This window comes from Pholcus phalangioides, unplaced genomic scaffold (assembly GCF_987345545.1).
Source record: "Pholcus phalangioides strain wild (caught in Gottingen) unplaced genomic scaffold, Ppha-v1.0 ptg000015l_1, whole genome shotgun sequence".
NCBI lineage: Eukaryota > Metazoa > Arthropoda > Arachnida > Araneae > Pholcidae > Pholcus > Pholcus phalangioides.
In genome coordinates this window covers 66341787-66366375 of record NW_028301608.1, presented here as the reverse complement: position 1 = coordinate 66366375, position 24589 = coordinate 66341787, and the positions used below count along the sequence as shown (strand labels likewise).

Genomic DNA, 24589 nt, shown 5'->3' with positions numbered 1-24589 from the left:
TTTTGCACGAAATTCACAAGATAACAAATTTCAAAATAACTTCATATTTTGTTTGATAAACGTTTTATGAAATAATATTCTCTACCTTGTTAGAGCATTATCATTCATAACTTTCTAAAAGAAAAACAAAAAAAACTAGATTGGTTTTTTTTCTTCGTGTGTGTGTGTGTATATATATATATATATATATATATAATGTGTGTGTGTTTCTCTAAACAAATGAAGACTTCATTTAATTATTGGAGAAATAAGTTAATTTCGTAAATAAAGTCTTGAAACCTGTGAGAAAAAAAAAATCGAACTACAAAAGTTTTGTATTTGTTGAAAAAAGGCCTTTAACGAAAAGTATATATAATTACGACTTTTTAAATAATTCCACGTTTTTAAATTAATAGCTACCCTTGAACAGAATTTAAGGAAAATGTTGGCTTTTAAAGACTCGTCTCATGCAATATTCCTCTGGTTAAAAGCAGGAATATTGCGTGGCATAAACATATTTATGTTGCCGAAGTTACGTTTCATATAATGTCTGCATGACGTAAACAAAAAAAGCTTGTTGGCTTACCACTAGAAGCAGCTGTCTAAAGATGCTCGTTCCCAGTCTTCATAAAAATGTGAACTGCGGTAGTTGCACATAAGTGTGATCCGGGAATATGACACAAGTTGTGACTCGGCATAATTCCAGAGCACTTGTAGAAATGCAGGTCACTTATTTAAGTGGCGTAAGGGCACCGCGGTATACTTCCAAATCGCTGAAGCAGCTAGCGGCACATTTACAGATTACTTAAGGGACACGCGACATGTTTTAAAACCAATGAAGCTGCCCGCACTCTCTCCCAAAGGTTGAGCACCCTTGATGTAGGTGAGGGTTTAAATGGCCAAAATATACAAATGCTGATAGGCTTCACATTAGCTATATCGCATGGTCATCTTAAGAGAATCGATTTTGTGGTGTTGGCCCTTGTGTAAAAATATATATACACGCAAATTTTTTTTCTTCAACCCCAATTTTTTTGTGAGGGCCCTTCTCTTGACGTGCCCATGCGTTCAGACAGCACTTGTGTGTAGTCAATTTGAGTATAATTAACCGCTTCCACCTTTGATAAATTTAAAAAATGAGAATAGCATATATTCTGCCCCATTTGTCAAAAATTTCACAAAACTTGTGCGAATGGGTAGTTCGATTACCTTTAATTGTGGAATTAATTCAGTTTTCTTAGGACTCAAAGCGAAAAAAAACAACTTAAAAATTTTGAGCTAGAACTTCATATTAAAAGCTAAAGATTACCTAAAACAGGCGCATATTTAGCAAAACAAACCCAAAGTGGGTTTTTTAGCAAAAAACAAAAAGTGGTATTCAAGAGAATATTGTTTTTTTAAGCACGCAATATATAGGATGCATTACCGATCAAAATTACCAATTTTTCTTTCAAATTAATTATCGAGATACATGGATAGCAAATATAAATTTTTGCATTTATTCGTCGGAACTCAGAGTTTGCATTTATAGAGCATTTCGTAAATAATTCAGGGATACGTAAGCTTTAGTTTACGAGTAATAGTTGTTTGTATAGCCCACGCTGCCATAGCCGGTATTTATTACTGGTTGCAGTTTAATAACCAGATTTCTGCCCATGATGCGGTTCTCGAACAGAATTGTTATATGCAATTCATTCGCAAGGGCGATCTCCAGTGCGAAGTTTTTGTTTCCCTCGGAGATAATCTTTCTGGGAGAGAAATTAAAAAAAAGGCAAGAGAATTGCCAAGGCTAGTCCTCGCACCGAAAAGTATTTTAGCAATGATAAACAGGTAGTTTGTGAAGCAGATTTCTCAATCGAGCACGTTTTCCCAATTCCTTACTTATACGCAATGAAAATCTGAAGATAGACATTTTAAAGATGGTAGTTCCAGGTGGAACTTAGTAACGCGCAATTAGTGGTCTAGTCAGTTCATAAATGTGAACGTAACTTCCTTTGCGCGGACGTCCGCTCACTTTAAATATAATCCCTGGAAACCTCAGCACAATAATGGCGGATAAGTCTGCCTAAATGTGACATCAACATTGCCACATCGCTGTTACACGTTCCAAACCTTTATTTCCGAGATATTTATCTTTCCTTATTTGAGAAATTTCATTTGCTTATTTGAGAAATTTCATTTGCTTCATTAGAAGTGGCAATCGGGGTTGCCAATTGAGGAAGAGTAGTCCTCTGGTAATAACTGTACAATAAATAACCCGAACATAAGTCTAGTTTACCGGGCGCCCATGTACAAAAATGCACTGCAATACCAATTTCCGAAACAATTGTGCTTCAAGTTTTGATTGACCGTTTGTAAAATCAATTTTTAACTTAAGGAAAATTTCAAATCGATTGTAATTTAGGGTTTGTATAGTTAAAACTGGCGTTTGACATTTAAATCAGTTAGTAATTAACAATGCTCACAGCATCGTTTGTGAGTATTTAGGAAATCCTGATTTGATTACCAGATCCGATGCCAATGTTGTCTTGAATTCAGTATCTTGGAAAGAGCGTTTCGGCCTAGCACCAAGTAATACAAACCAGCTCTAACCTGCAAGTGTGAACAGCCAATTCTTTATTCAGCTCTTAAAGAAATAAGGATACAACAGATCACAATTTTATCCCCTTGAGACATTCAATCATTTTGTTCTGGGTCTCGTTGCAGATCTTCTGCAAGTCCACCATCTTGGTGAGGTACTGCAAGACCTTATCTTCAGATTCTTCCTTGAACTTGGCCCCTTTCTGGATCTCAATCAGCAAGTCTTGCTGTTGACGCAAGAGGCGACGAACGTTGATCCCTCTGGGTGTACGTCGTCGTCTTTGACCAGCCTGCTCGAAAAAGTTGAAAATCACATGTAAGCAAAGTGGTTAAAAATCAGTCTTTTACAAGCCATCAAACAGATATCTATTTCTTACTGAGGAATCTGCGATAAATATGGTAACCTTGTACCGTTTCATTTTTCTAACCTGTGGTTAGGACAATAAGAGTACGTACCAAGTAGATTACTTTTTCACCCTCCCGTTCATATACATCATGGAAAAATCTTACAGGATTATAGAAAACTGAGGTAAAACGAACAACTTTTCTCTACAAAAACTTCGCGATGAGGAAAGAATAACTTGTTTGATTTTACTGGCGTTTCGAAGCAATATTACCTCCATCGTAGAGTTATAATCCGATACGACAACTTTCATAAAGTACACATATTTGGTCAAATTTTTAGGCTCTTCACAAAGATTAGTGGTACCTCGGCTTGCGAATTTTTTTTGCAATTTTCTGCCTCGGTTAACGAACACTTTTCATATGGATGCACGTGCTAACCTAAGCAGCAACATTGATAAAGTTAGGCATCAATCAGAATTACTGTCGCTCGAGAAAGATTAATTTCTGTCCACGTCAAAATTCTTCCCCCCCCCCCATGCAACTCTGTCCGTGTCAGTTTTAGAATCATTTCATAAAATGACAAATGGAAAGTGAATTAAAACTGCCTATTTTTCAGAGCATGCGATATTTCAGTGCAAAAATTTTCGTATCGAACTGAAGTTTGGACATTCTAGGAATTTCAGTTTTCGAAATCCTCGTTTCAGACATAGAACCGAGTCGACTAAAAATCAACTAAATGAGGGGCTCTTACGAATTCTATTTCGCCACAAACTCCAGCCACATCGCTACACCGAAACTCACTACCGTTAGAGTCGAGTTGGAAATTGAAGCCATCTCTCGGTGGTCGCCTCAAGCTCGTTCCAGAAATAAATTCTTTCCCTGGATCGAACTTTGTACCTGACTGCAACCTTCACTGGTAGACGAGCATCTTACCGCTGCGCGGGTGCTGTTTACGAACTAGACTAGATTTGTTAAACACAAACGTCCAGTTGGCACATTGAGATGCTGAAGATAAATTTATAGGAAGATGTGTAAAATAAAACTTCATTTATTCTATTTTGGAGCAGTTTATTTTGGACTTCAGCTAGTCTTTTCATAGCGCTCCCTAGTGTTTCAAACACTTAAATTCTGGACCATATTTTGAACGAATTAGATTTTTCATTAGAAACCAAAGGAAAACAATTTCGGCAAACGAGTGAGAATCCGAAAAGAGCAACTTGTTAGCCGAGGCATCACTTGAATTTGGTATGAAATTACCCATGTTCAACATTATATTCTGAACTACTGTCTATTTTACAAGTCAGGACAAAATATATTTGGTACAATCTCCCTTTAATGCCCTTAATATTCTTTTAATTCTTCCTTAATACCGCCCTAAGGGTGGTATTCACCGACATGGTTTAAGCTATAGTCACAATTTTTTGATAAGAGATCGACACAGATTGGTTAAATTCAGTGTTTTAACCAATCTATGTTGATCTCTTATCCAAAAATTGTAACTACAGGTTTAAACCACCAACCATGTCTGAATACCGCCCTTACTGAATTCAATAAATCTCAAGTTCCCTATTACAAATACCTAGGTGATAATCTCTGCCGATCTCCGTTGGAACCTTCACATGTTATATTTCGCAAGTGCCTCCAAAAAACGTTTTCTTTTGGTCATAACCTTAAATATTTCACCCGATATCTATGCTTCCAAACTCTGATCCTTCCTGTCCTATGCTTGAAATATAGGACCCCATACACAAACAAATAAGCTGGAATCTTAGACAAATCGCTTTATTTTAGAACTGCTTGTCTTTCGCAGTTTCCATCACAGCTCAAACGCCAACTTAATATCCTACCACTTACCTTTCATAAATATCGCTCGCCTATCCCTCCTTTCAAGATTATCCACAGTTATTTTAACATCGATAATTCCCATATTCTAATCAAATGTTTTTCCGATAAACTCGCTCAAAAATTTAAACCTTTCCTTGTATCCGCAGATTGCTTCAAATGTATTTCCCCCGATCAATCTTCAAAAACACTAGTGTACTGGCTTTACTTCAATTTCTGATTCTGTATGTAGCATCAATCTTCTATGTCAAATCCCATCAACGCATTCTCTTGCATAGGCCTCTGCCAAACAATATTGTATAAATAAAATTTAAATTTGGTAGAATTAGATGTTTACAACCTAGTAATATGCTGGAAATGAACAATCGGAATTATGAACCCAAGGAAATAGATACTCTGAAACACCAAGTTTATGCAGATCAGGCGAAATTAAGGCGCTTATAAAAAAGACAGCGGACTTGATTGTTGAACTAGTTTCTCCAAATGATGACTTCAAAATAGTCAAGGAAAAAAAAATAGCTGTAGTCAATCTTTGTTTCTGGAGTTTAAAAATGGCGGATGAGTCAGCCTGGTATTTCAGGTAGTTCTAAGCCAGCGGTTCTCAACCGGTGCTCCGTGTGCATTTGAGGATAAAATAAATCAGTAAATTCGATAAAAAGCCTAAAGGGCTCCGCCATAGAACTTTCACTGAAAAGGGCTCCGCGAGGCGGAAAAGGTTGAAAACAGCTGTTCTAGACGAAATGATTCCCCGCCCCCATAACATGAGTAGTACATTACCTCTTTCTCAGTAGTACTGTCCGGTACGTTTGCGGCCTTATTATTGTCCTCGCCTCCAGATTCGCTAGCTCTTCGGACCACCGACTGCTCACCCTCAGACTCCTCCGATGCAGCGGACACTGAACGAGCCCTACGGTTTCCTGCCGGGCCGAAGATCTTTTCCAATTTATCCATACATCTGGGCTTCAGCACATTCTTACCACCTTTTTCTAGACCTACGCAAGTCCTAAGAAATGAGGATTTAATTAGTTTTTTCGAAAAGACTCCTGTATTTATTCCCCCCCCCAAGGGATAGTGGGCCTTACACTTAAATTGTATCAATATGGGGGAAAAAAAGGGGGGGGGGAAGACGTTCACATTGAATAATATAAACCAATATAGTCATGCAAGTACTTAACCCTAGAATGGTGCATATAGGTTTCAAAGACGTAGTGTTTCGTATAGGTTTTATTAAACAGTTTTTAAAAGTACCATTTTAGGGGTAACGATCATTACCAAGAAAATGAAAATCGAGATTCGTATACTGCGTAAAAAAATTTCACCACGGCGAATACTTCACGATCATTACTACAATGGTCTAACGAAGCTCTGGATTAGTACACAGCTTCACTCGTTACTGCTCACCCACAACACTAAGATTAAGACTAAAGAACCACTTACGTGTACTCCTTGTACAAGGTATTCATCTCCACCCACACATCTTCCTTGGTGACACCCATGAATCCTTTCCTCCTGTTCAGTCTCCTGAAGATCTTATAGGTGATATCGTACTTCCTTTTAGGAACCCTCGCTTGGTCTAGTACGTCTGTCCAGATATCCAGAAGGATGTCAACCTCCTCTTCGGTCCAAGCGCCTGGAGAATTCGCCATTGTATGACTGAAAACGTTGACGGCATCGTCCGATGCAGATTCCTTGACCTCGGTGATTTCAAACATAATTACAGCATCACTTCCTAACGCTTATACCTTTTCCCGCAACAGGATGCGTCCTCAATCCAAAAGTCAATCGCCCCGAGAGGTGAAATATCGCGTTTTACTCCAAGTACACAGAACACGTCGATCAGAATAATCCGGCTTCGCACCAACATCCACTATTATATGAGCTCCGAGGCTGATGATGATTACACTCAAGTACCTACGTAGGATTATAAAATTTGCATATTCGTTCGAATTGTTGCTTCCGCTCAAACTTGTTCGTGGATTTAGCAAATGAAGCGCTCTCAGGAGGGGGGGGGGGTGTCTCTCGTTTTTTTATATTTATTTTTCTATAAGCCTTGTTATTGGGAGCAAGCTTGTTATAAACACACCGTCATTTTGCTGTGCGTGTTACTAGAAATACCAAGACTGGTTATTCGACGTAAAGATATATTAGATAGAATATTTAAATAATTAAATGTTAACTACTCGTTAAGGGGCCATTAAAATATTTCGTCAGAGAATTTCACCCATTTTTTACCCCCCCCCCTTCCTCTTTGTCAGCAAAACTTTGAGTTAGTACTGCCGCCCCTGTCCCCCACACCGCATATTTGGATCAGAAGCGTACTCGGGAGGGGGGGAGGCACTTATGTGGCTAGCGTAACCCACCCACCCACTCCAAGACGATCAAAAAAGTATTTTTGATGCAAAAGTACTTTTACAAAAAAATTAAAACTTCGAGGAAATACCTTTATTTATTTTGAAAAAAAATTCTGTCAATGCTATTCGAAGAATAATAACTCAAATTTTCTCTTTAAAAAAATGCTTATGTGTTTCCCCCCGAAAGGTCGATCCTGCTATTCTCTTCGAGAATATATACATATATACTTCGTACATAGTGATTCTATTCACCACTGTCTGACACCGATGTTGCGAACTCTGCTATGTATTCATGGGAATCATTTTTCATATGATTATAGACTGAACACGCTATATTTTTAGCTTGTGTTCTCGGTCTTGAGCATTAATTGAGTGGAATAGATAGTAAAGATGGAAGGTAAAAATCCAATTAAGAAATATTTTATATTTTCATGAAGAATGGTTGGGGGTGACGCAATCATTATTCAACCCCGCCCCTCCAGCATCATGGGGGCCCCCCGGGCTAAATAATTTTTCTAAGCTCCCTTCCCCCATATTTAGGTTAGAAATTTCTTCGTGACCGTTCACATGCTCACCTTCGAAAATTTCAACCCGATCCCATTTTTATGAGCCCCACCCCCCTGCACTAAATGTTCCCAGACGGCACTGCCTATATTTGGGTTAATCTCATCTCCGATATGAAGACTTTCCTAAATTTAAGTTCAAAAAATGGAGAGCTCTAAAACTGCGCCGTTGGTTACTTAAGTGATCTGTAAGTCTGCCACTGGCCACTTGAGTCATTTATAAATGTACCGTGATTCACTTAAAACATCTATGAACATGCAAATACACATATCACTAAGCGATCTGGAACTGCTTCTCAGGTTGCTAAAGTGATTCGTAAATATGTCAAGAATCATTTAAGTGATCTGTAAATGTGCGACGGGTCACTTAATTGATCCGGGAATATGCTACTACTACTATTAAACCAGACGTGCACCTCGTCCATATTCCTCTGCGGCACCTCTAACGAATTGGTACATGTTGGAATGTGCGTGTAGTGAAACTTGGCGTGAAGTTTGTTTCTGTGTAATGCTTGTTATGTGTAGTGCTGCCATCTTCCACCAGTTTTTCTAACTATGAGTGAAGTGTAATGATTGAATGATTTATCGTTGTAGGCCTGTTGCTCTCTGTGGCGAGACTTTTTAATGGGGAGATCGGCTCGCATTTGCGCCTCGAGTTTGGGAACCACCAACTTCAGCCGACCACCACTGTGGTGACGGTGGAGTTCGACCGGGAATATGCTGCAGACTGCTTAACAGTATGCTCAAATTGATCTAGAAATGGGCCGTTTTTAGTTCATTTTTATTATGTTTGCGGTCACGGGCCACATCAGATGAATCCGAGTCACATTCTGCCCGAGGACATACTGAACTCCATTATCCAATTCTTAATCCACTTTGAAAGACAACACCCAAGAGACGAGCTTAAATTGATAATACAATGGTTTTTTTTATTTCATGATTTCGGAAACCAAATATAAGACTGGAGTGAGGATACGGGTATGGCTATCGGCTATGACGTCAGAGTAGGGCATTCCACCTACTAAACTTCATGCATGTTTTCTCCGATGCTCCGGCGCACCGCACACGGGACAGGGCTTTTCATGTCTGGTTGAGGCCACGTGAATGGTTGACGATTCCTTGATATTGTAGAAGAAGATCGGCTTGTCGTCATCCAACTCGAGTCCCCTGTAGACCAGTCGCAGGTGATCGATCGGGATCGGGATGACGCTCGCTATCTTTTCCTTCGCTGTACTCACGAGGTCGGAAGGGTCCAAGAAAACCGATGCACCATTTCCTGATGAAATCAATTAAAAAAAAAACAACTTGATGTTTCATATATACGTATAATCATCTCTATAAGATTTCAAAAATACAGAAATTCAGATGAGATAGAATATTTGGAAAAAACATACAGTATTTTTTTGCGATTTTCATTTTCATAATCGTCGACCCATTTCAAAAAGACAACTTAGAAAATTACATTTTTGATTTCTACATGCTATCAGAATGGTGATGTCTGACATTGGCCAGTTCGCGATTTGGTCAATCCCGCCATTGCCCAGATTTCGGGTTTTTGCCAGTTAGTTCGTGAAGTGGCCGGTGATCCTTGGTCAAAGTCCGAAAAGAAAGGTATGACTTGATCTTTTTTCGTGATAATTATGGCCACGTTAGCTATGGAAATCCATCATATCGTGCTCACGATGCGGTGATCAATTTTTTTTTTGCAAAATTTGACAGGAGAAACTGTCTACATACTATTCTCGTCACATGGAGCTATTCCAATACAGCTACTATATACAGGGTGATTCAGAAAAGATGGGGGAAAAACTTATATATATATACATATAAGAGGATAGTACACACCAATACAAACAATTATCATCAAAGAATGCATGGTCTAACATGAAACGCAAACGCTCTAGCGCGTCTCGAAACGGCCGCTCCGCAAATGGTAAAACGACATTCCGGTTGAAATTTATCTGGAGAAAAAGAACACCATGCATGCAAATGTAACCTGGGGAAGAAGAAGAAGAAGAAGAAAAGCCGTATGCAAATTTGCGTCACAGTGAATAAAAGGCTTTCTTTTTCACCCTATATAGCTATGTATCCCAAGTTAGCGATGAAAAAAAAGGGATTCGGCTCACTGAAGCGCATCAGCACATCGAACTTTGGCTAGGAATCCCCAACCACTTCTCGAATTGACCATCAACAGCCCAAAAAACACTAGTCATTTCCAGAGGCGGATGTATGCGGTTGTGCTCTTTGCCACCCTTTTTTCCATTGTAGTCTAATTTTCTTGACCATTCATTCCAGAAATTTGCTACCAATGCCGTCTTAACGCATGGGCCCATCCGGGCACGGCCCGGGGGCCTCAATAGAAAAAAAAGGGCCTTACAAAAAGTGAGATCTGCTTGAAATTTTCAAGAGTAAGCATGTAAAATTGTGGGCAAGCATTTTCAACCAGATAGGGCTTCAGAAAAATCACTTGGCCCGGGGGTCCATGATTGGACAGGCAGGTCACGCCAATTTTTAATCTAATTATTTCTATTTTTGAAAACCGATTGATAATTATTTGAATTATCATAATCTTTTCTTGTTGTTGATGATTTTAAAAAACAGTTAAGAACATGAAGAAAAGTCAGTTTAAATGCATTCATAAACGATTTTAATCAGGAAAATAAATTCATTTTATTAGCTTCAAACTTTTAAAAAAGGGGAAATTAATTGGCCACCTGACTGTAGCCCTGGCCGCTATAGCCTGCTAAGTCCTCCACCCCCTTTCCTTCTCAATACGTCTTTGTATCTAAGCTCTTTTTTGTGTGAGTGTGTGTGTGGTTGCTTAGAGGCCTTTCACACGGAGCTGATGCGGGTCCGGAAGAAGTTTTAACAATTGGAATATACTGCGCCTTTCAGACGAGCCGAAAAATCTCCGCACCTAGGAAATGTTCATGCGGGTCCGGACGTCGTCCGCATGTGTCAAAACCTAAGCGCGGGCTCCGCATCCGTACATACAAGTTTTGACAATAGGTTTATTCGGAGCTATTCACACGATGCGGAGCGAATTCGTCCGCATTTTTGGCTACTTTTTGAAGGTGATTTTTCACGGAATTTTTTTAATTATTTGCCATAAATACCCTTAAAAACACCATATGATGATCCCTGCTCATTAATATGATGTACCTACATACTTTCCTTCTGAGATGGAGATATAGCAACTTTAACTGCCTTTTGTCCATATTTCACAATTTTATACAATAAAACCAGCCAACAATGGCCACTGACGGGACCAAAATTATAAGCCGTTCTGTTCATTACGAATATTTAATTGACTACATACTTTAATAACTTTTAAATTTAATTTAAAAATTTTAATTTTTTTCTTTTTAAATTTTTAAAATTATTTAAAAATATAAAAATCTGAAATATTATTTTAAATATTTGTCATTTTTTAAAATTTTTAATCTGTTAATTTTTTTTAAACTTTAAAAAAAACTACTTTTATTAAACAACGTTATCCACGTACGGTGTTCACTCAGGGCCGGATTAAGTCGTTTGAAGACCCTAGCACTTGAACATTTTTGGTGGTTCCCCCGATACCTACAAGTTTATTTTACTCGATATTCAGTCTATAAACTTAAAAAAATGAAATTTTATGTTTCAGAAGTGAGACTAATCTAAGGATGGGATTTCACTCTAAAAGGTTTATGAAAGTTATTTTATAAAACTTGAAAAATGTAACCAATAAACACATCTGTTACATTCGAGAGAACTTAACTGATCCGCCTGTTGGTTGCATTTTTCAAGTTTTATAAACGAACTTTTATAGTGTAATCCCGGCCTAAGACAGAATTGTGATGTGAATATTTCTAAGCACAGGCATTTTGAAAGTCTCTACCCCTTCCCTTTTTTACTACTTGCAAATTCTTTGATTTCTCCTGAATTTTTTTTTTTCTTTTTTTTTGGAACATCGAATGTTTTGGATGTTTTTGGATTTGATTTTTCGAACATTGGATGTTTTTGGAATTTTTCTTACATATTTTTCCGAAAAGACGGATTTTTTTTTCTTCAAAATACTGTATTTTGAAAATATTTGAAGACATTTTCTCCCATCGACTACTTGTGAGGATCGGAATGAAGACATCTTTATTCCCATATTCTATGTGGCTCTAGATTAAACCACCAAAGAATGCCTCTAGGCTGCCTATAGCCACTGAATCAGGGGTGAAGGAGAAAAATAATTACAAAAATTGCGAAAAAACAGTTTTTATGCACGAATTTCAAACTAAAGTGCTCGTTTGAATGGGTATGCGGACCCGCGTCCGCATCCGCTCCGTGTGAAAGGGGCCTTACATGATCACTTTCTAGGTCATTCCCATGTTTGCACACACTCTCTCAATATAACTCCTTTTGTCACTCCCTGACCTAATTCCTTCCTATCTAGGTCACCTCTATTCTTGCACAATTTCTGAGTAACACTTTTGTTTTTTTTTGCTCACACCCTAGTTCATTGCTCTTTGAGTCACTCTTTCGGTCACTCCCATGTGTTTTCCATTCCCTCTAGGTTTCTAGGGCACAGTTTTTGGCACTGACCTGGTTCCTTGCTCTCTATGTCACGATTTCGGTTACTCATATGCTTGCACACTCTTTTGGTCACTCATATGCTTGCACACTCTTTTGGTCACTCATATGCTTGCACACTCTTTTGGTCACTCATATGCTTGCACACTCTTTTGGTCACTCATATGCTTGCACACTCTTTTGGTCACTCATATGCTTGCACACTCTTTTGGTCACTCATATGCTTGCACACTCTTTTGGTCACTCGTATGCTTGCACACTCTTTTGGTCACTCATATGCTTGCACACTCTTTTGGTTACTAACTTACTTCTAATTTTCTATCTCTGTATTTCACTCTTTTTATCATTGACATGCTCGTACACTCTCTAGGTCACTGGGTCACTCATTTTGCCGCTCACTGACATGTTTCCTTGTTTTTCAAGTCACTCCCTTGCATGAACACTCTGAAGATAACTCCTTTTGTCGCTCACTGACCTTATTGCTTGCTCTCTAGATCACTGCCATACTCACACACTCTTTACATCAGTGGTTCTTAACCTTTGAAAGCCCGTTGCCCGGTTTCATTTATATTTGTAAATGGAAGGTCTGATCTACGTACGATTAACGAGAAATGAATAGGTTTCGCCATCCTTCTCGCATTTGACTACTTCTTGATTAGCCAATCCTTAAATTTGCCGCCCGCTTCTAACCCCTGTAAATACGCCACTGATCATTACTGAAGATCGGACTTTGGCCAAAACTCTCGCCCGATTCGGGAACTGTCCGCATTTCGGACTTTACAACAACTTCGGACCCAACATCTCCACATATTGCAAAACCCTAAAAACCATCAATTCTGATTATACGCTCACTACCACAATCAAATTTGAAAAGTTGATTCCCATTGAGAGTTTCACACAAAGTGAATCTTTGAAATGAATCAAATATCTCTGAACATAGGATTTTGAGTTGTTGCTGCCTTTTTTTTGAAGTGTACCGTCGAAATCAAAAAATTGTTTTAACGTTATAAAATTTACCTGAGAGAGGTTTAACAAACACTAAAATCTTCATACAGATGACGGAATCACTCCTGGACTATGATGATAATTTCTGAGCCTATGATCTCTACAGTACGAAAGGAATATTCGCTTGATTGTGCGCGGTGATTGATTTTTATTCCAAAAATTATGACTTTTTTTCATTTTGATTGTCCCGTGGACGGTTTTGACTCCGAGTAGCGCAGTGAAAGCGCAAACAATATCTGTTCAGAAACAAATTCGTCGAAATTTTCTTTTGTTTTTAATCGGTACGAGGAAAGAAAAAGAAATATTTTAAGCAAAGCAGATTACAAGTCGCAATTATAATCCGAAATATGATGAGAGGAATCGATTTTAGTTTTTAAAAATCTTCATAGATGGCGACACGAAACGTGATGTTTTAAAACTCATAATTACAGGAGAGGGCGTTAACAAACAGAAGTTGAAAAAAAACAAAAACAAAAAATTCTGGAATTTCCACGGCTATTGATGAATGCGTGCGTGCGGGGGGGGGGGGGGGGGGAAGACAAAAAACACTTATACAAATGAAGAAACGTGCTTCAAATTGCGAAAAAGAAATTTTCCCCAGAAAAACAGAATAATTCTGGAAACCTGAAAAGGAGGACAAAAGAGCGAATTTTCCGAAACGTAGGAGGATGCTTGAAATAACATCAAAAAGGAGGACATGTCCTCCTGAAGGAGGGCGGTTGGCAACCCTAGCGTTAATTATCGTTAGGCCCGGGAAAACGTGATTTTCGAAATTGATGCGAAACCAACTTCAGTCGACCACCTCTGTGCCGGGGTTCGAACCTGGAAATATTGGATTACGGCTGAAAACGTTTCAATACAAAATTATATACAAGGAGGTACTAAAGAAACAAGAGAAGTTTTAAGCGTGTTGCGAATGAATGAGTTTTTACAACTTCATCGGTTTTGCGAATTTCATAGAGTTTATAAACAACCTCTAATATCCTGGGCCAGTGTTTTATCGTTCACCCACATTTCTATATATTTCAATGCATTCATATTTCTCGTAAATTTGTAATTTAAATTAAAAAAAATATATCTCTTGGACTCGGGATTTAGCTCTTGGAAACGAGGCGCCTTAAGCGTGGCCTCCACATCCTGAAGCAGGGCCCTAGGCTGGGATCTTTTACGGGCCCCCGATCAGATTTTCACGGGCCCCTCTATGATGAATTTATAGCGTCAAGAAACAAAAAGATGATGAAATTATCCCCGGGCCCCCAGGGTTGGAGCCTTGTCAGCCCATCCCTTGTAGGGGCCATGGGCTTAAGCGAGGGTGCAGGAGGTGCGGTGCACCCTGGCGGCAGAAGTTGTAAGAGGCGGATTCCAAAAGAGGCAAAATTCCAAAAGAGGCAAAATTCCAAAAGAGGCAAAATTCCAAAATTTTGCCACAATAAAAATTTACGACACCGCACGCTGTCACTTTTTTTTGGGCCATACCTGGACAACGAAAACGTTGGAAAAACTATACAGAGAAAAGGCAGGGGCTGGGGGCCGTAATACACAGGAATGGACTCCACACACGGGGCAATTTGGTTTCCCCATTTAGAGGTGGATTTACAGTTTTGCCACTAGCGAGCTACACAAATTTTGCCGCCCTTCTAGTTTAATACAAAAAAATGTCTAAATTTTTTTTCACACTCATTCCTCCAATTAGCTGCACTGTACAATAACACCCCCCCCCGTAAATACGCCAGTGACTCTTAGTTACTCTTTCAGTCACTCCCATGCTCACAGACTCTCTCCGTCGAATCGGAACAACAGCCTTACAACGCTACAGATGTTCAATGATTACACTTCACTCACAATTTGAAATATAGATGGCGGCACTAATTCAAGCACAACACTATTTACGCACTCAGACCTAGGGCCGTCTCAAGAGCCCCCCCCCCCTTCATGAGCCCCGTCTCATGGGTCCCCGGGCCAAGTGGTTTTTCTGAGGCCCTACCTGGTAAATTCTACAAAATGTTTATCAGATCTCATTTTTGTGAGGCTCATGCGTTAAGACGGCACTGCTCAGACTGTTAGATGCACGCATTAACACTTCAGGCACAACTCAATCGGTAGTAAATTGCTCATGGCGATAGACCGGAGTTGTGCTCGGTTTGAAAGAAAGGTGTCTTTCTGTCGCTCACTGACCTAGGTCCCTTTCTGTCTACACAGGCGGATTTGTAGTTCACCAACCTATGGGTTGCTCAAATTTTGTCACCCTTCTCCCATTTCACTAATTATCTTGACCGCTCATTCCTTAAATTTTCCGCCCTGGCGTGGGATATATATTGATCGCTAAGACCCCCTCCCCCAATAATTTTGCGGTAAATGTCAAATAAGTAATTTGTGTGTCTAAAACATTCTCTCTCCTTCTCAAATCGAAACGTTAACGTAATCTTACTCCGCTCACTGGCTATTAATCGACAGAGAGAGGTTGGGAGAGGAAAACATGTTCGAATGTGCAAAAAAAAAAAAAAAGAAAAAGACATCGACACTTCTCTAAGGTCGTCATTTCCGTAATAATACGGTTTTAAGGAGGCGCGATACCTCGGAATCGCTAAAATCCGAAGCATTCAATTAGGCAAGATATTTCATAGTCACTGCTGCGAAGGCTGAGGAACTTATCTGTTTCACCCGTGTGTGTCATACGTGTACTCTACACTTATTTTATAATGTTTATATTCTATAAAATAATCGGATATATTGAAATACCGGATAATGCTATGTCTGCCATACATGATAATCTAACACTGTCTTGATTATTATGCAGTTTTATGAGAAAATACTTAGTAACCACTAACTTCTTTTGGTGACACTCCCTTTCGAAGACACTTAATATCTCTACAAGTGCCGCCTTTCGAAACTTCTTCCACCTTTCACTTTCCTTCTAGGTCAAGCGGAAAGAAAAAAAATGAAAAGAACTTTCACTAACGAAAATGGCCTAAATAGCAGATTTTCTTTTGAGAAGCAGCTGATAGTTAGCACACATGAGAAATTTTGCCATTCAAACACACGGGAATTCAATGGCGAGTTCAAGTGGTGAGTTTTCTTTAATTTAAATAGGTCTCTTTCGGATAATTCGGTAGAAAAAAATTATCATTTCCGTTCAGTGTATATCAAGAAAATTTTATTTATTTATTTTTTGCTTTTTGTACGAGAGAAAGGAAGTATCCGTTACGCAACCACACTTTTCAAGAACAGGTTCCATCATTACAACTTTTCGCATGGTGGAACACTCCATGCATTATTTTGAGCCGATACAAAACACATTCTTAAGTTTTAACTGTTTTCAGTTTCTCTGTTCTCGAGAGCGACAGATACATACATATACAGGGTGACTCCATAATTTCCCTTGCCGCGTTTAACTGGCCAACAGTTGATTCTGGAAAGAAGCATACTTCCAAGTAGAAAAATTATCCAAATAACGGGTAGACCGCAGATACGTCATTCATATTGAAAGGGGTTGCGTAGTTATTAAAATAAAATAAAAAACCCAACGTTTTTTATTTGGCCACCTTGTTCTAAAAAAACCCAATTAGAAAATTGCCCTGCCTCTCCGGCAGCCAACAAAAAAATTCTACTTTTCTAAGTACAATATTTTCGCTGGGATATTTGAATATAAAAAATCTGAGAAAAGTTGAGAAAGAATATGAACTAACGGACGACGCGGGTGGATTTTTTTTGCCGTTGGCCTCAGAAGAGACAGGGAAACAACTTTTTAATTTGGTTTTTGAGCCCGCGGGGACTGCATAAAAAGTTAATTTCTTTATTTTTTATGCGTACGACCCCCTCAAGCAAATTTTAAGATTTCAAGTAACTGCACGTCATTTAAAAACTTTTTTGATTTAAAACAATTAAAAATATGTTTCTAATGTCAACGGTTACAGAGATTTCCATTATGTAAATAATTTGGGACAACCTGTATATGATTGAACATCACAAAAACTTTCAACCCCACCCACAAATTAATTCAAATCAACTGTCCTGAAAGATATTTCAGCACTTACCCGGCTATTTTCACATTCAAAACAACCGTTTTTTATATATATATTGTTCGTGTTAAGGTGCGTACGTTGGAAATGAACTGCTCTAAAATACTGCTCTAAATACTTATACATAAATCGTTCCAGTGATATCTGAATAGAATGATACTCTGCAGACCAAGAAAAAATATCGTTGTAGGGGGGTTCACCGGTTATTATATATCGAGAGGCACTAAGAGAGGTACGACATCAGACAATAGGCATTTCCAAACCTGACGAAAAATATTGTTGTAGAGGGATTTATCGTTGCATCGAGTATCGTTGTAGTGAAGTTTTTCTGTATACAGACCCGCCAACTTTCAAAAGGTAAAAATCCTGCAATTTTCTCCCGATAATACGGCAAGCGCACTTAAAATTTTTATACGGTCCAAAATTAAAAAAAAAAAATTGACTCTATTATATTATACGGATAAATATTCACGTCGTAAAAACAATAAAATTCTCTACGAAATGAAATTGAAATTCTTGAAACTTTTCGTATCGCAAAAATACAGTTATTTCAACAGGTAAAATATGAAGTAAAAAAACAATCAAGCTTTTTAATCATCGATATATCGGCTAATTTTCACTCGAATGTTATGGAGTAAATTTTTTTCGGTACAACAAAAAAGATAAAAATTTTATACTATTATTGACTTTTTTTAATTAGAGTACATATAAAAATTTTTAATTGTTATATGTCGCCAAGTTTTTATTTTACGAAGGAGCCACTATCGACTGGATTGAACTTTATTTTTACTCATATATATTCTAAAATTTTACTTAAGTTTCGGAATAAATTTCTCTCCCTTTCGGACACTCTTCGTGCAACACTCGATAATAAATCAATATATTTTTTTTATAAGTTTATTGCTTGAAAATGATGAATGGCGCGTCGTAAAAAAATGGAGTTTACTATACTTAATTACTGCAGAGTCAAATTAAATCCAAGGATGACGTCACTCTCCGCTATCCATACGAAGGTTTTCAACAGCTGGGCGATGCGAAGATGAATTTAGGAAAGAAAGAAAATTCAACCGCCGCGCCGTGTTGCGGGTGCACACGTTGGAAAATCAACTCCTCTCAACTACATAAAATTTTCTAGCGAAATTTTGATAGAACGATGCTCTACTGACCAAGAAATAATATCGTTGTTGGGGGAGGTATCGTTATATCGAGAGGCATCACATTTAGTAATCTAGGGCGCTCACCCGGCAAGTGAGAGGACGTAGGTTCGTTTCTCCGCACACTGCAGTTTTTTTTCTTTCCTAAATTCATCTTCGCATCGGCTAGCTGTTGGGAACCTTCGTCAACATACCATGTTCGTTCGTTTTATGGATTAAATTTACTGTATTTAAAATTTCTCGTTACTAGTGAATGATGACAGGCCCGTCATTTCAACTTTTTCCGGGACGGGAGAGCAAAGAACATATACTCAATATATGTATGTATATATATATATTTCACACCTAGTACTTTTTGTAAGCGAGCCGATCTCCCCGTTAAAAAGTCTCGCCGCAGAGAGCAACAGGCCTACAACGTTACAAATATTCAATCATTACACTTCACTCACAATTTGAAGTATAGATGGCAGCACTGAAATATCATACACAACGCTATAGCTACACACTCAGACTGTTAGGTGCACTCACTTTGTTCCAGACTCTGCCACGAAGCTGGGCTGGAAGAGATCTCGGCAACGGGATAAGTCCAGTGGCAGAGACCCTGGCGTTCATTCATTCAGTACTTTTTGTAAAAGCCAGCCCCCTCCCGGATTCTCCAAATGATGGGCCTGAGCTGAGTGATGATACTAAAATGACACTTGATTGAAGATTTTTCTCTCCTTGATTAGTATGAATTGAGTGAAGCGGCAATGAATAATACGGCGCTTTTAAACTTTTTTCGAAGAGTTCTGCACCCATCAAGACAACCTCTGTGCAATCAGAAATTTATAACATCCACAAGCGTTACGAACGCATTCGAATTCCTTACAGAAACTTCTTCAGCAGACTGGAGGACTTTGCTGCGAAATGGACATGAAACTACAGCATTACGAGATTCGACAACACTCGAGGAAAGAATGTTTCCTAATTCTGAACAATCATTTATTGCCAGAAAATTGGAGGACAGACTTGGAGCAGAGCTCAAAAACGGATATTTCGCTCAAAGATTCAGGTGATAAATTAATTAAATATTTAAATATTACATTTTCAGTACATCTATTTCATAAAAAAAAGCTGAAGTTTCTCTCCAAACAGTACATTGTTAAAAATGATATTCTTTCCGTCATTAATTTTTCATCCACACACAATTCAATAAAATGTAGAAAATTTGCATTAATTTTTCATCGCTCTAAATGTCACGCGCATAACTTTATGACCATTAAAAGTCACGATTCACACTAATAAAATCGCTCATAAAAAATTGATAGCTAAAAAACTTAAATTTTAAACCTTTCTTGGTTATTTTGATCCCTCATATTACTCCTATTTCCATTTCTCATCCTGAATTTTCTCCGAGTAATCCAAATAACTACGGTTCTTGATTCCCGCGTAGTGGCGCGATTAGAATTTTGATCGATATATATTAACGTTTCTCCCTTTTTTACCCCATACTGTATGTAGAGCTAGAGTCATAACCGTGACACACTTTTCACTTGTGAAAATGAAAGGCAGAAAAAATTAACATTTCCTATTTCCTCGTAACCTACGCAAAGAGATAAGAAAAAAAGATGTAGGATCACAGGTGTGTCGCCATTATTTGATATTTATGTCGTGTTTGACCCAACTTCCTCTTCCGGATTTCGAAAAAAAAAAGTGTTTTATTTTATGTTCTGGGACTACTGACACTATTAAAAATTTTGTAAGCGAGGATCAGGGGCGTACACGGGACGGCTCACCTTTGGGGGAGGGCGGAGTGAGGCAATTAAGCTATTTGCATTGGAGAGGGGCGGTATCGGGAATCTCTTCTAGATAAATTTTTAGTTACTGACCTTAAAAAAGTGGCATTTCAAACTAAAAGAAACTGAATAAAAAAAACAGCATATAGAAATGTTTTACATTTTTGCTCATCTTGGGGAGGGCCACGGGTCAACGAAAATTGCCCATAGCAGAAATTGAGCAAAAACAGTCATAATTTTCACTCATGCGCGTACATCAAATTTCACGTGTGTGTGAATCAATCCAATTTAAATAACTTTACGGAGCTTTTAAGAAAAAAACTACCCCTGCATAATTAAAAAAATCGTTCTAACTACAGAAACCCACAAATATGTGACGTCGGTAGCATTTGCATAAATGCAAACTGATCTTGATTTGAAAAATCTCCCATTTGATAGACTTTCCGAAGAGAGCAGGTGCTTCATTACAATATACTTATATAATATGAAAATTCAAGCATTTGCCTTCAGAATTTAGTGACAGATGGCAGTATAACATGAAACAAGCATAACTCTGACAACGTGAATAGGTTAGGGCCACATACACTCAGAACAAACATTCCGACATGCACCAATTTGTTAGAAATTCCCCAAAGGAATGATCACGAGGGGCATGTACTGTTAAGTAGCAGTAGTTAGTGTGAATGATATGGCAGTCAAAAATCTATATAGATTCTCTGAACTCTCTAAATAATTGTTTTTTGTAGTTTTCAAATTTTCAATGTGAAAATTGTCATTTGATAGTGAAATAAATATGTCTGTTTGATAGTACAGTGGTCATTAAATAATACCAAATGTGGTTATATAGTGTTCTTCCAAAATATTAATAACTAACTAATAGTTTGGAAGAACACTATATAACCACATTTGGTATAGTAGTATTAGTTAGTTGCTCATATTAATATTGGTAGTATTATAATACTACCAATATTTATTTATTTATTTAAAGATACAAACTGCATGCAAAAGCCCAGCTACAGTTTGCATATATAAAAACAAGATAAAGATAAAAACACATGTCTATATAAAATAAAAATAAGATGAAAATTTAAAAATATGGATCATAATTATTACTGCATCTTAGAATACAATGGAGAATTTTTCAAAAAAAACCCCCATTAGAGCGATATGGAGGAATATAAAAAAGATTACCGCATCTAAGATTGATTTGTGGGCAATAAAAAGCAATGAGGTTACGAATATCCGATGCATCAATATCAAAGTGAAGAATTTTTACAAAAAACCTAGTAAGGGCCCTGAGACGGCGAGTTTCAAGTGAATCATAACTGAAAGACAAGCGAAAAAAATTTGTTTGATAAGTAATGATTATATGACTGATGTTTCTTAAAATACACAGCGTAAAAATTTGAGCATACAAATAATACACATTTTTGTATAAAAAATCAGATCCAGAAATATAAAGCATTTTTTCTTTTCAGACAGTTATCCATTGGTAGTGATCCATCCAGTAGCTGGCCAGGGATATTGGCCTTGACATTCGTACGAGCTGCAGAAGAACAAAAATATAACAAAGTGCTGTCCAAACTTGATTACCATTGGCCATCAAGTTATTTTCAGATAGCTAAGGCTGCCAATTACTTGCAATCTAATCTTATTTTTCATGAAGAATTCTTCTCATCATACCCGTATGAGTCATCAAATTCGGTGGCAAAAGACTTGGTAAACGATTATTTCATCATTTCTTCCATGCAGGTGATAGGACATCTCAAGAACTGGGAGGTAAATTTTAGTGTATTAAAATACACAGGATTTTTAATCACTTATAATAATTGTGCCTTGCTGTGCCAACATTCTGATTCTGATAATATAGTAATCAATTGGTGTACATTCATAATGGAAAATCTATTAACCGACATTGATTCATACAAAGATTTTTGGTTACATGCATAACATGAGAAAAAATAATAAATAATGTTCACTGATTGAAACCTCCATGACATTAAACATAACATTTAATGTTATGAATTAACAAATTAACAAATACTTGTTATTGATCATTCATCAGATAAACTTAAATTGTAAAAATGCATTTATTTTGTTCACACGATCAGTTTGATTTGAATAGAATATATTGGACTAAAAAAATCTAATGAAAGTCAAGAATAAATTTATGCTAAAGCCAACATAATATGACATAGCTTTGGAAGTCTTTATAGTTTTTTCCCGCTAATAAAAAAAATTGGGTGTTTTAAATATTTGTAAACAAAGACAAAAAAATGAAAGCCAAACACTGTGAATACTGATATTTTCAATTACTCACATACTTTTACCAGGTATTTGAAGACTTTTCCTCTTTATTAACTTCACAAGTAGTAAGAAAACTGATGATGCAGCGTAGATATAAAAAGATTTTTAGAAGCATTAATGAATGGGAATTTGAATGCTTTGACACAGGAGGTGTTATTGCAGCAACAGCTTGCAAATCTATGCTGGGAATCAGCAGCAGCAAAGGAATGCAAGAACTTGGATATCAATTCTGCCGTCTTTTCTACATGGCAGCCATGGTAAGCCACATACATACCAATGTGAATTATGTTCTCTCTGATTATTTTAATGATGTTAATTTGTTTTAATCTTTCCATTTAATATGACTTTTATTTTAAATCTTTGTAATTGATATCTAGACTAACATTTGAATTTCTTAATTGACATGTAATAAATTTACGAAAAAGAGGCTGTGCAAGAACAATTTTTATCCTGTGTTTTATAAATAAGATCTGGCCAAAATATGATCAAATATATATCAATGATTTTCTCATCCATAGAGACAGTATAGTGTTTTTAAATGTTTCATTATGATCAGTTATCGATTATGATAGGTGCCAACGTATCACTCTGATGGGATGGTGGCACTGGATTTCAGAGACCCAAGCTTAAAAAAAATGCTTGAAATAAGAAAAATCTTATGATTTCTCCAAAGTTTAAAGATGGGAAAAATAAGTTGGACATCTCTAATTTCTAAATCAAATAAGAACCAATATAGAGATGGTCAATATAGAGATAGTATTTCATTTGCTGAATGGTAAAATTATGTGGAGGCTACATGGATTGGGCAAAATGTTTTGCAGATCAGAAATGAAGAACACTGATCTTACCAGTGTTCATTAACATTAGCTTCACTTCTAGTGTTAATGCAATATCATGTTTTTTTGTTTATAATGAACTGGAAAATAAACTTTGGCAGTCTATAAAATTGTTAAACTGTTTCATTTGAAGCCCTTTGCTACATTGCAAAAATTTTGCTTTTTTCATTTTAAACTAGTTGTTTTACGCAATATTTTATTTTTAAGGCCCAAAGTGATACACAACATGCTCTCGATTATGGAAAAAGATTGAGATCATGCTTCAAGATTTCATCGCTTCCAGTAGCATTGCATCTGGAACAGAAACCTGAATTATATGTTTTCTTACACAAGCTAAGGAATCGAATGGACAATATTGACTTATATAATGCAAGTACATATTTTCAAGAAGGGGAAAGCCATATGTATTTTAAAAATTTTAATGCAAAGTATATATTTCATTATATGATTTTCAAGAAACTAATAAAAGTTAATGAGTTAGGAATATAAGAGAATAAAATTTCACACTAATTATAAATTAGTTCTATATTTACAAATGCATATGTGTAACAATATTTTTAAATTTGAAAACTCTGCTTTATTGTTTTTTGTTTTGTTTTTTTAAATTTCAGGTGTATGCAGAAATCCATTCAAGTTCCTCAATCACAAGAGCAAAATCACAACTAGAAGAATATGTGCAAGCTTTAAGAATTATATTAAATGAATTACCATCTACTAGTTATAAAAAAAATCTAAAGACAGTGATACATACTTTAAGCCAAATAAAAGAATAAAAGCACTAGAATTTAATTTACCATATGTGTAAGGTGATCAGCTTAAAAAATTGAGAGATGTTCCTGTATTTTGCAGCTCATTAAAATTATTGTGATGTATATCAATAAGATACTTAAATACCAATAGAACAAGATGTGCAAAAGCTTCACAGGTTCTTTGCTAGCCAGTTCTTAATATTTTACCACCAGAATTGAGATTTGAATTGATTTTCTTCATATATTTTTTTGTTATATTTCCCCTCCTTATTCTTCAGTTTATAGATGTCAACCATAAAATGGATGAAAAAACTTTTGTATGTTTTCTGGACTTCTCATGTCCATAGAAAAAAACATTAAAATTAAAAACAAAAATTAAATTTTATCCTTCCTTTAAAATAGGTCATTTAAAAAATTCAAATTTATCACATAAGTGCTGAAATGAATAAAATTTTTGGTTTGTAAATTAAGTTCGGAATCTCACACCTTTAGGGGAAAAAAATCAAGTGCTTTCATGTAAGAAA

The 24589-nt window shown here is 36.9% G+C and overlaps 2 protein-coding genes across 2 annotated transcripts; one reads left to right on the top strand and one right to left on the bottom strand.

Moving 5' to 3' along the window:
• Window positions 1-2584: 2584 nt before the first annotated feature.
• Window positions 2585-6830, bottom strand: LOC149076551 (uncharacterized). Its single transcript, XM_089244128.1, has 3 exons — window positions 6184-6830; window positions 5524-5749; window positions 2585-2849 (listed from the first exon to the last, which is right to left on the bottom strand). The coding sequence occupies exons 1-3, from the start codon at window positions 6456-6458 to the stop codon at window positions 2631-2633; spliced, it is 720 nt and encodes a 239-aa protein (XP_089100254.1). The 5' UTR covers window positions 6459-6830; the 3' UTR covers window positions 2585-2630.
• Window positions 6831-16203: 9373 nt separating this feature from the next.
• On the top strand, window positions 16204-23982 carry LOC149076550 (uncharacterized). The gene is made up of 6 exons (XM_089242254.1): window positions 16204-16291; window positions 19127-19449; window positions 21652-21952; window positions 22507-22737; window positions 23524-23720; window positions 23928-23982. The coding sequence occupies exons 2-6, from the start codon at window positions 19148-19150 to the stop codon at window positions 23980-23982; spliced, it is 1086 nt and encodes a 361-aa protein (XP_089098380.1). The 5' UTR covers window positions 16204-16291; window positions 19127-19147.
• The last annotated feature ends 607 nt before the right edge of the window (window positions 23983-24589 follow it).

What these genes read in the sequence shown, in the direction of transcription:
- LOC149076551 (XM_089244128.1), bottom strand. Translation starts at nt 6,458, where the DNA reads ATGTTTGAAATCACCGAGGTCAAGGAATCTGCATCGGACGATGCCGTC. An exon ending in ACCTTGTACAAGGAGTACAC is followed by an intron (nt 5,750 to 6,183) that starts GTAAGTGGTTCT and finishes CTCATTTCTTAG; the next exon opens with GACTTGCGTAGGTCTAGAAA. An exon ending in ACAGTACTACTGAGAAAGAG is followed by an intron (nt 2,850 to 5,523) that starts GTAATGTACTAC and finishes TTTTTCGAGCAG; the next exon opens with GCTGGTCAAAGACGACGACG.
- LOC149076550 (XM_089242254.1), top strand. Translation starts at nt 19,148, where the DNA reads ATGAATAATACGGCGCTTTTAAACTTTTTTCGAAGAGTTCTGCACCCA. An exon ending in GACATCTCAAGAACTGGGAG is followed by an intron (nt 21,953 to 22,506) that starts GTAAATTTTAGT and finishes TACTTTTACCAG; the next exon opens with GTATTTGAAGACTTTTCCTC. An exon ending in TTTTCTACATGGCAGCCATG is followed by an intron (nt 22,738 to 23,523) that starts GTAAGCCACATA and finishes TTTATTTTTAAG; the next exon opens with GCCCAAAGTGATACACAACA.